This window comes from Crotalus tigris, unplaced genomic scaffold (genome assembly GCF_016545835.1).
Source record: "Crotalus tigris isolate CLP2741 ecotype Arizona unplaced genomic scaffold, ASM1654583v1 scf7180000017893.383635, whole genome shotgun sequence".
Lineage (NCBI taxonomy): Eukaryota > Metazoa > Chordata > Lepidosauria > Squamata > Viperidae > Crotalus > Crotalus tigris.
In genome coordinates this window covers 290,546-302,048 of record NW_024096709.1, presented here as the reverse complement: position 1 = coordinate 302,048, position 11,503 = coordinate 290,546, and the positions used below count along the sequence as shown (strand labels likewise).

General features: G+C 40.5%; 1 protein-coding gene across 5 annotated transcripts in view; it reads right to left on the bottom strand.

Annotated features, from left to right (window-relative positions):
* Positions 1–7,429: 7,429 nt before the first annotated feature.
* The window catches only part of LOC120308289 (arylsulfatase H-like), a 62,437-nt gene continuing 58,363 nt past the window's right edge, over positions 7,430–11,503 (bottom strand). For all 5 annotated transcript variants that reach the window (XM_039344158.1, XM_039344159.1, XM_039344160.1 and 2 more), the window contains one exon: positions 7,430–7,804. In XM_039344158.1, coding sequence (XP_039200092.1) covers positions 7,452–7,804 — 353 coding nt within the window. In that variant the 3' untranslated portion in view covers positions 7,430–7,451. The remainder of the gene's footprint in view (positions 7,805–11,503) is intronic.

Sequence of the window (11,503 nt, the reverse complement as noted above, 5' to 3'; positions counted from 1 at the left end):
TGCAAGCGAAATCGCCAGGACTATTACAAACAGTGGCAAATCCCTCAGCCCCCTGGAGAGAAATAGCCATGGATTTTATAGTGGAATTGCCAGAAAGCAATGGGAATACTGTTGTCTGGATTGTCACGGACTTGTTTTCCAAACAGGTGCACTTTATCCCTTGCCAAAAGATTCCCACTGCAAAAGCTTTAGCAAAACTTTTCATCCAGCACATTTACAGATTGCATGGGGCACCCCAACGCATCAGCTCTGACAGAGGGGTGCAATTTATGTGTGCATTTTGGAAGGAATTTTTATCCCTCTTAGGGACCACTCAGGGACTGACATCTAGCCACCATCCACAAGGGAATGGGGGGGGGGGGGTGAAAAAATGAACTCCGTACTTAAGCAATATTTAAGATGTTTTCTTAGTTTCCAGCAGACCGAGTGGGCGGACTTACTCCCTTTTGCAGAAGTTGCCTACAATAATGCAGTCCACTCCAGCACAGGTTACCCTCCTTTTCAAATAGCCACCAGTCAAAGTTTCAACCCCATGCCAGAATTAACCCCAAACGAACCAACGATCCCATCACTGAAAGAATGGATGGAAAAACTACAAAACACCTGGCCAATAGTTAGAAAAGCACTAGATGAAGCTAGGCAGGCATACAAAGCACAAGCCGATAAAAAAAGTGTTGAGTGTACACCATTCATTATAGGTGAAATGGTGTACCTATCTACAAAATACCTAAAGTCCCTACAACCCTGTAAAAAACTTGGACCAAAATATATAGGGCCTTTTCCAATTAAAAGAATCATAAACCCAGTAACAGTAGAATTAGAATTACCAAAAACTCTCAGGCAAATACACCCAATTTTTCATTGCAGCTTGCTGAAAAGAGAGCATCAGTCAGCTTTACGGCCAAAAATCCCCCCCCCCACCACCTCCAATCATGGTGGAGGGTGAACAACACTTCGAAATAAAGGAAATCCTTGACTCTAGGAGATATCATGGAGCGACTCAGTACCTACTTGCCTGGAAACACCTCCCTGCCTCACAAAACGAGTGGGTCCATAAACGTCATGTCAGAGCCCCGAACCTTTTAAAGAAGTTTCACACAGAATATCCTAACAAGCCTGACTAACTTTTATACCTGTTTTGTTTCTTTTCAGGTGGATCTGTCTTATTTTTGAGGGGCAGGATGTCAGAATCCAATTATATTTTATCTCCAGTTATCAACTAAAGAAAACCCCACTTCTGCCTTCCCTGGATTCTGTCATGCGATGAAGGGAAGGGGGTGAACAAAGGGGCTTTATGGCTCTCACTTCCTTCAGTATACTTCAAAGAGACTGAATGTGGATAGCACCAAAAAGCCTAATCATAACAAAGGGGGCTATTACCTTTCATGTAGTTTTCTCTGAAGTCTCCATCCAGCCGGCAGTAAGGAAAAGGGGGTGGGAATGTAATGCCTGAGACTGTCGCTGGAAGTAGGGGGTGATTGGGTGGGACTACTGGGAAACCCCTTAAAACCTTGAATGGGAGAGCTTGGACCCCAAGTCCTGTCTAGAACTCCTGCAACCATTTTCTCTTAATAAAGGATGCCTGTTGGAAGAATTATTCCAAGAGTTCTGTCTTCTTAAGATGCAAAGTGGGGTGGGTCCTTACAGGCATTTCTGCCGGTACGTCCTATCAAGGGTCACCTGTAAAACATGTGCACAGAAGTCCTGGTCTAGAGAGTCCATCAGACGGGCCAGTAGGCCAGGCACCCTTAAGGTCAAGTCCTGGTCTGTTCAGTCGGACAGGGGAGCTGTCAGACTAGGCACCCTCCCTAACCTTACATAGGTCCCAACGGGCTAAAGCCCCTCCTAAACACCTAGACAAATATGTGAGGTTCTTTTCAGCATAAGGAGAGTACAAGTCTATGGTGAGTAGATGGAACCTATGTGGGTAGCACTAGAACACGCGAAGTACACATTAGAGAGTGGCAAAACAATGTTGTAGTAGAGTAGAGTAGAGTGTATGTAAAAGGGAAGAATATTTTTTAATGTACTACTTATATTCTTGTGTTGACTATAATTAAACAAGTACTGTGTGTGTTCTAGCTAAGGGGGAAGGGGTGTTGTGTCTGGAGCCTGCAAATGCAGGCTCGGGACATTGCAAGGTTCCCAGTCAATTGCAAAAGCTGCCCGGGACCAGACTGAGTGGCGCCAGCCTTGCGCGCATGCGCGAGGCACAAAAGCGCACCATTAATTGTTGCTGTTTTGCCCAGGGATCCGGATACTAAATAAGGAGGCCTGCGAGCCTCGTTCTTTTGTTGGAGTGAACAGAAGAAGAAATAAAGAGCTATTGATGCAACCATGTGTGACCTTCATTCGCCATCAAACGAAGGACTTAACACCCATCTTTGCATGAAGCATTCCCTTCATATCTCCAATTTTCTTGAAGAGATCTCTGGTCCTCCCTATTCTGTTGTTTTCTTCTACCCTATTTTCCGGCGTATAAGACGACTGGGCGTATAAGACGACCCCAAACTTTTGAGAAGATTTTTATGGTTTAGAAAGTCGTCTTATACGCCAGAAAATACGGTACTTAAAAAAATGGTAGCCTCCTTCGTGAATTGATCGCAGGACCTAAATCGCCTTCAAAACCTGCCCTGCAATGCAAGAGGTAGGAAGCACCCGGCCGCGCAGAGAAACAAAATCTTTGCTCGGGCTTTCCTTGCTTCGAGGATGAGGGCTTGAGGCTGGATCCCCGGATAGAAAAAGAGAAAGCAGAAAGGGCACGATTTGCAAGTCAAAAAATGCGGCGACCTGCCTCTCTGCTCCATCTCAAACTCATCCTATATAAGCCAGTCTCTTTTCAAAGAGAGAGGAGTGGCCAGTATCTGTCCAAGCAACACTCTCCTTTGCAGGCCGAAAGTGGCCACGGAGACCTTGAATTTCCTTCCGTGTTTATACCGGGGGGGGGGGAATCTCTGGAATCTGCCGCGGCCCCCACGACAAGTGAGCAGGAGGAAACCCTTCAGCGGCCCCGCTTGTGCGCCTGTCTTGGGTCGGTTCAGAAAGCCAGAATGGGCCAAGGGAACCAGCAGAAGCAGGTCGCCTGGCTGGTGGCAGCCTCAGTTCGGCTTCCAGGTGGGTCCCAAGATACCTGTATTTTACGGCGTAGAAGACGACTGGGCATATAAAACGACCCCCAACTTTTGAGAAGATTTTTATGGTTTAGAAAGTCGTCTTATACACAGGACAACACAGTATTTCTTTGGACTGTTCATTTAAGAAGGTATTTTTTATCTTTTCTACCTATTCTCTAAAATTCTGCATTCAGTTGGGTGTATCTTTCTCTTTCTCCTTTGCCTTTCGCTTCCCTTCTTTCCTCAGCTATTTGCAAAGCTTCCTCAGACAGCCATTTTGCTTTCTTGCATTTCTTTTTCTTTGGGATGGTTTTAGTTGCTATCTCTTGTACAATGTTGCGAACCTCTGTCCATAGTTCTTCAGGCACTCTGTCTATCAGATCTAATTCCTTAAATCTATTTGTCACCTCTACTGTATATTCATCAGGGATATGATTTAGTTCATACTTGAGTGGCCTAGTGCTTTTCCCTACTTTTTTCAATTTAAGCCTAATTTTTGCAACGAGAAGCTCATGATCTGAGCCACAGTCAGTTCCTGGTCTTGTTTTTACTGACTGTATAGAGCTTCTCCATCTTTGGCTGCAGAGCACATAGTCAATCTGATTTCTGTGTTGACCGTCTGGTGATGTCCATGTGTAGAGCCGTCTCTTGGGTTGTTGGAAAAGAATGTTTGCTATGACCATCATATTCTCTTGAGAAAATTCTATCAGCCTGTGCTCTGCTTCATTTTGTACTCCAAGGCCAAACTTGCCTGTTATTCCGTTATCTTTTGGCTTCCTACTTTAGCATTCCAATCCCCCATGATGATAAGGACATCATTTTTTGGTGTTAATTCTATAAGGTGCTGTAGGGCTTCATAGAACCGGTCAATTTCATCCTCTTCAGCACCAGTGGTTGGGGCATAGATTTGGACTATTGTGATATTGAATGGTTTGCCTTGGATTCAAACTGAGATCATTCTATCAGTTTGGGGATTGTATCCCAGTATTGCTTTTCCTATTCTTTTATTGACTATGAAGGCTATTCCATTTCTTCTGAGAGATTCTTGCCCGCTGTAGTATACCTGATGGTCATCTGAGTTAAATTCACCCATTCCTGTCCATTTTAGTTTGCTCGTTCCTAAGATGTCGATGTTCAGTCTTGTCATCTCTTGTTTGACTATGTCTAGCTTGCCTCGATTCATGGATCTTACATTCCAGGTTCCTATGGAGAAAAGATCTTTGCAGCATCGGACTTTCCTTTCACTACCAGGTGCATCCACAGCTGAGCATCCTTTCGGCTTTGGCCCAGTCGCTTCATTCTTTCTGGCGCTAGCCCTCTGCTCTTCCCCAGTAGCATATTGGACACCTTCCGGCCTGAGGGGCTCATCTTCCAGCGTCATATCTTTTTGCCTTTTAGTACTGTCCATGGGGTTTTCATGGCAAAGATACTGGAGTGGGTTGCCATTTCCTTCTCCAGTGGATCACATTTTGTCAGAACTCTCTGCTATAACCTGTCCATCTTGGGTGGCCCTGTATGGCATAGCTCATAGCTTCATTGAGTTACACAGCCCTTTTGCCACGACAAGTAATCCATAAAGGGGGCTGCCCACAATAGGCCTTCCTTAAAACATGGGTGAGGAGGTTTGACAGCAAGGAAGAATCACAGATGCAAAATGATTGTCAATCCCTATACACACACAGCCATTTTTAACTAAGAGTTACAAAACTTTTCTATTAATAAAAAACCCACCTATTTAAAATGTTGGAAACAAGAGATTTGTGCTAGTAAATTTCCAATGAGAGCTTTTCTAGATTAGAAGAGGGAAAGAAGGATGAAAGAAATTCAGGGTATGTTTTCCTCTGTCACTAATCCAGCAAGTTAGGAAACAGGTAAACTCTGCAGCTAGAGATTATTATGTTAAAGACTGCCTATTAAAAAAAGAGTAAAAAGAGATGTGTACACAAAAAGAAACATCAGTAGTTATGATCTGAGGAAGCTTGGAATAAAGCTCACCTTTTAGACAGAAATAAGAGCTCCACCAGAGGCTTAGCAATCCCCATGTTCAAGGCTTGCTCCTTCCCAGAAGACAACCAGCACTTGCTTCAGAATATGAGCATACCTGCCAGGGATTTAAACTCCAGATAGAAAGTTTAGAATTCATTAAGAGATCAAGAGAAACTTCCCTCTTAAAAAAAAGCATAGACGCAGCTCTTTTCACTAACCCATAACAGTATCCAGTAAAATACAGTATTTTAACGAGAGTGAGACCTGATGAACTAAGATTGACCTTTGATGGAAAGAACGTATGTCTCACTCTCATTAAAATACCATCAGATTTATCACAGTAGTATTGACCTATGCCAGAGGTCCCCAACCTTTTGGGCACCAGGGACCAGTTCTGAGGAGAGAGCTTTTTCTGTGGACCGGAGGTGCATGATTTTGTGTGCAGCCTGCATCTTGCAGATAGGGTTTGGTTGTTTGTGCGGACCAGTTGCTGGTATGCCACAGCCCGGTACTGGTCCACGGACTGGGGGTTGGGAACCCCTGACCTATGCCATATGCCATGCATTTTGTCTGACTGAGGTAAGGATTGACATGAATTTCAGATTGTCTGTTGGCAGTAAAGATTGTCATACTCAGAGTACGCTGCAGAACCACACTAGATTGGGAGGTTAACGAAATAATCTTAATTGTATAGGTGTAGATATGTGATGACTTCTGTAATTCTCAGTATACTTTCTGTTCAGAGAAAGGTGCTTGATTAAAACTGTTATAGAAGTACTTCTGTCTTGATGGTTTTCCTCCTGTGTGTGTTTTAAGTTAGTGGTGCCTATATATAGAAAGATTTGAGAACCACCACCTGTGAGTAGATATTTGCTTACTTACTACTCTTACTATTCTATTTCCTCTGGCCTGTAAGAGGTATTTGACTCAGATCTCTTAAAAACCATTTCCCCTTCTTGGTAGCAAATCTGTGCCATCTTGTGGTCTGCTGGATTTCTTATTTCATAGCCAGCCGTACCAACAGGCTGAAGAACAGCTTTTATCCAAGGGCTGTCAGGCTTCTGAATGGGACATAACTTTATAACTTTATGCATCACAGACTCGTGAGGCCGGCGTGATGTGCAATTAGTTTACAGGGTGAAATAAGTTGGGGGGTTGTGGTCACCGTGAGTTTGTGGTGAGGGGGGGCACAGAGGGAGGCTCAGCCAATTTCACTGTATACATGTTATACTTTGATAATAAAGGGTTTATTTATATTTATTTTAATGTACTTGGTTGGATCTTGTTTCTTTTTCCATTGATTGGCAGTTGCAGATCACATTTCTCCCTTGCCACAATCTAAAAGGACTCTCAGTGGTACAATGTAGTCTTTTCCAGCACTGAAACCTGCATTCTAACATTTAATGCTAAATGTATTTATACAATTTATTTTTATTTTATTTCTATTTATTTATTCATTAGATTTATGGGCTACCTATCTCATCAATTTATCTTTTTCTTGTAAAAAAAAATCTTTATTCCTTGACACTGGTTTATTTCCAAGGGGGAAGGTTTGATATTCCAATTATGTATTTTTACTTCTACCTAGCAATTGCCACAGAGCAACACATGGAATAGGACCCTATCACTCCAGGATTTGGATGGCTGGGGGGAAATCCAGTTTGTGACACTGAGAAACACCAAGACATTACATCAAGGGTCAAGAGGTGGTCCCAGATTGTGAACACCAAAAACCTTCTGGAGAAGTTTATGCCTCTTGTCATTCCTGCTTAAGGTTTTAGCTGATGGTCTTATTTCCAGTGCAGGTGTTCCTAAGGTGACAATGAGTAAGAATCTTGTTTTCTTGGTGATGGCCCCACCCAATGGTGGGATTCAGCTGGTTCGCACCACTTTGGCAGAACCAGTAGCTAATTTTTTGTTGCCTAGGCCCAGAATGGACTTCCAGAAGCAGCATCTACACAGAGAACTGGTTGTTCACATATTTGAATCCCACCACTGGCCCCACCTCTAGAATTCAGTTCTCCAAGGCTTCCTAACTTTTTGCAAGTTGTGATTTTTTATATCTTACTATGTTTTAGAAACAGAGAAAGCAAATTAAATTCTGCTGCTAAAAGTAACCAACATTGATCCCTCTTTCATTTAAAATTTAAATAATAATATTATAATATAATATAATAATATATAATATAATAATATATAATTCTATATTTTTTTTAAAAAAATAAAATATTATTTTTTTGTTCTCTTCACCAATTTTTAAGCAAATAAATAACCATTGGTAACATGATTTCAAGATATCCAAAATGTTTTAATAGATAGACAACATTGTTTCTTTGACAGTTCTATCAGGAATTAATTGGTTTCTTTATCACAGCCACAGAAAGGGAAAATTCCACAACATGGTTGTAGATTTTTTTCCCATTGATTACTTGGAAGATCCAATTGATTAGGGACACCAGTGACAGTCAATTGGTGTTTTCTCACTGCTTCTTCAGCTTGGCTTATAATGATATCAAAATGTAATTCAGAAGTTGGGGAAAGTGGAGTGGATTCTGAAGGATCTCTTAAGAGGTCAAAAACCAAAGGAGGATTATAATGGGTTACATTGTCTCCTGAACATGGGCACATGATCTTTCCATAACATGCGTCAGCCCCGTTTGGTTGAAAGTTTGGAGTCACATAATGAATCTTCCAGAGACTTCCACCTATTGTCGGGTGGTGGGGGGGGGAGGGAAAAAAGAAAGAAAGAAAACAATTAAAAATAAAAAATTAGCTTGATTAAACTATGTCAGCTTTCCTAAAGCTTTTCCATTTTAAATCAAGCTTTGAACTATTTCTTTCTTTAGGAACAGTAGAATTCTACTTTGTTAGAGAATTTTAATTTCTCTATTGGTGAAAAAATAAATCAGAAGCTCTCACAGTTGACTGCATTTAGCTGATTCAAAATAACTTCTTTATATTTATATCAAAATATTTTCAATACCATACATTCTTCTTTACAGCAACATAGCACAAATGAAGACTTCTTACAGAGAGATACAGAGACAGACCTGAGACTGAAAATTCAGCTCCTAACTCAATAACTTTTTGCACATGACTCTTCCTGCTCATGAATATTCCAACACTCCTCCCTTCATGACAGGAGGAGACATCAGACCTATTGATTTAATATATTCTCCATAGTGAACACCACCCAATGGTTTAGTCATCATGTCTGCCAAATTATCCTCAGAAGAACAATGATGTAAACTAATCAATTTTCCTTTTACAGTTTCCCTGACATTACAATACTTAATGTCTACATGTTTACTTCTGTTCTTGCAACAACTGTACATACCATGTTATTTCAGAACACAATTCAGATAAAGCAATAAACTCTGCTTCCGCTGTTGAAATAGCAACAGTTGTTTGTTTTCTGGACTTCCATCCAATCAGAGTCCCTCCAAAGAATGTTATAATCCCAGAATTTGATTTCCTTGTGTTTATGTCATTTGCATAGTCACTATTGACATAACACTTTAATTTCAATTCCTCGGTTATCTGTATTTGAAGACCCAAATTTATAGTTCCCTTTAAATATCTGAGAACCCTTTTTACACCCATCCAATGTAACTTTGTAGGTGCAGCAGTAAAACGACTCAAAATGCTTACTGTGCAAGCTATGTCTGGTCTGGACCAGTGTGATAGATATAACAAACTCCCTATTGCTGAGTGATATATCTCTTGATCACAGGTTTCACCTTTGTCCACACTTAAACTATTATAAAAATCCGTACTCATCGGTGTGGGAGTAGTATTGCAATCTTTCATATTATATTTTTCCAATAACTGCTCAATTTTTCTCTTTTGACTGAGAATATAACCACCTTTTTCATTTTTCTGTATCTCTACACCGAGATAATTTTTTATTTCTCCCAAATTCTTTAATTCGAATTTCTTTCCTAATTTATCAGCAAATTCCTTGACTTGTGATGCATCCTTTGTGATGAAGCAAAGATCATCCACAAATGATAACAGTAGACAATTCCCTCCTTGTAACTGTCCAGTATATATAAAATTATCAGCTTTGCAACTTTTAAATCCAAGCAGTATCTAAACAGACATTCCAGTTTCTGGCTGACTGCTTCAGCCTTTAAATAGCCTTGTTTAATTTATACACCATGTTAGGTTTTGCAATTTCATACCCTGGTGCTTGGATCATATAAATTTCTTCCTCTAACTCAGCATTGAGGAATGCAGTTGTGATATCAAAGTGCCAGATTTTATGCTTATATGCCACTGCCAATGCCAGTGCTAATCTTATACTCTAACTTTTCACAGTTGGCGTAAATACTTCATCGTAGTGCACATTCTTTAATTGTGAAAAACCTTGTGCCACTAACCTGGCCTTATACTGTACATCATTATTTGGCAATATCTTTTTCTTATATACCCATTTACAACCCACAGCTTTGGTTCCCTGTGGCAAAGTCACTGATTTAAATACTTCATGGTCTCCCATGGATTTCATCTCTTTATCCATGGCCTCCTTCCATCTTTCTTGTTCAGCTTCTTTATAACTTCTTGGTCTCCCATGGATTTCATCTCTTTATCCATGGCCTCCTTCCATCTTTCTTGTTCAGCTTTTGGTAATGCCAACACCTCTTTATAACTTCTTGGCTTCTCCCCAATATGACCTGCTCATACTAGAATTCTCTAATAATGAATCTTTCATTGTTTGCAAAACACCATTCCTTCTTTCAGCTACACCGTTCTCTGCTGCTGTGTAAGGATTTGTACGTCTGTGTCTTATCCCCAACTGCCCCAACCATTGTTGGAATTTAGTTGACATAAATTCAGTACCTCTGTCAGTTTGCAACTGACATACTTGTTGTCTGCACCTTCTCTCTACAAAACATACCCACTGTTTGAATTGTTGGAGCACCTCTGTCTTACCTTTAAGCAAGTAGCAAAACCCATATCTGCTGTAATAATCAACAATTACCAGTGCATACTTTGCTCCTCTCAAACTGGCTTGCATAGGTCCCACCAGGTCTGCATGGACCAGCTCTAGAGCTCTTTTTATTTGTCTTGTGCTATATTTACTAACTGGGAATGCCTTTGACTTCGATGCTTTGCATACCGCACAGTCCAAATATGTTTTGCATCCCTTCAAATTTAGCCCTTCTGCAAAATCTTGCATTTGATGCAAAACCTTAAAGCTTGCATGGCCAAATCTTCTATGTAGAAGATGAATACATGAACCATGCTCTGCAACATTCTTAAATAGATGGAAACATTGAACCTTTTGTCCCTGCAATACATATAGATTATCTTCCTTTATGCCTTCTGCACAAATATTCCCATTCCTTTTGATGAGACACTTCCCATTTACAAAAATGGTCTCAAAACCTTGTTTGTCTAAATTAGACACACTTAACAAATTATGTTCCATCTCAGGTACACAAAGCACATTGGTAAACTTTGATTCCAAATATGGAATTTTTACATCGCCTCTTCCGATGACTTTTGCTTTCTGGCCATTTGCCAAAGCCACAGCTTCTTGTGCTACTGGAACAAACCTGCAAAATAATTCAGAGTCATTAACAATTGTTTGACTTGCCCCACTAACTATCAGCCACTTGTCTCTGTTGTTGCTATAGCAAACTTTTGCAACACCAAAATATTCCTTTTGCAAATCAGTCTTCTTTGCTTGCATAAATGTCCTTCGCTGCAAATTGTTCCTCTGCATACAGTTCCTTTTCAGATGTGTCTTTGCTCCACAAATGTAGCAATTCTTTTCTTGCTGAGCCCTCTGCTTGCAAAATCTCTCTTTTGATGCAACTTGGTCCCATCTGCTGCTTGTTCCTTCTCCGGAGACTTGCAGTCTGGACTCCCTCCTCAGGAATTTTACCTCCTTGTGGCTGTTCCTAAAATGTTGCTTTTCTTCTTCATTAAGCAAACATGCCTTTAAAGCCTCAAAATTTAAGTCTTGCTCTTCTTTACACTCAAATATTGCAGAAACTGTGTCCCAGTTTAAACTGTTCAACAACAATAAAACCTTCTGGGACTCAGGGAATTTAATTCACATTGTCCAAAAATAAACTTTGCAATTTATTTAAATGCTGTTCCACAGATTCACCTGGTTGCAAAGAGGCCCTGTAAAGTTTTCTTGACAATTGCACTATATTGCATGCAGAAACATTCACGTGCACAGCTCTCAACTTCAACCAAATCTCCTTTGCAGTCTTTAAATTTGCAACATTTAGAAATTGTTCATCATCTAAATTCAAGATGAGATAAGCCATTGCTCGATCATGACTTTTCTGATCAGCAGCTGCAAACACTTGTGGTGGATTTTCTACGATATACCACAGCTTTTTTGCTTTGAGCAAAGATTCCATTTTAGCAGCCCACACAATGTA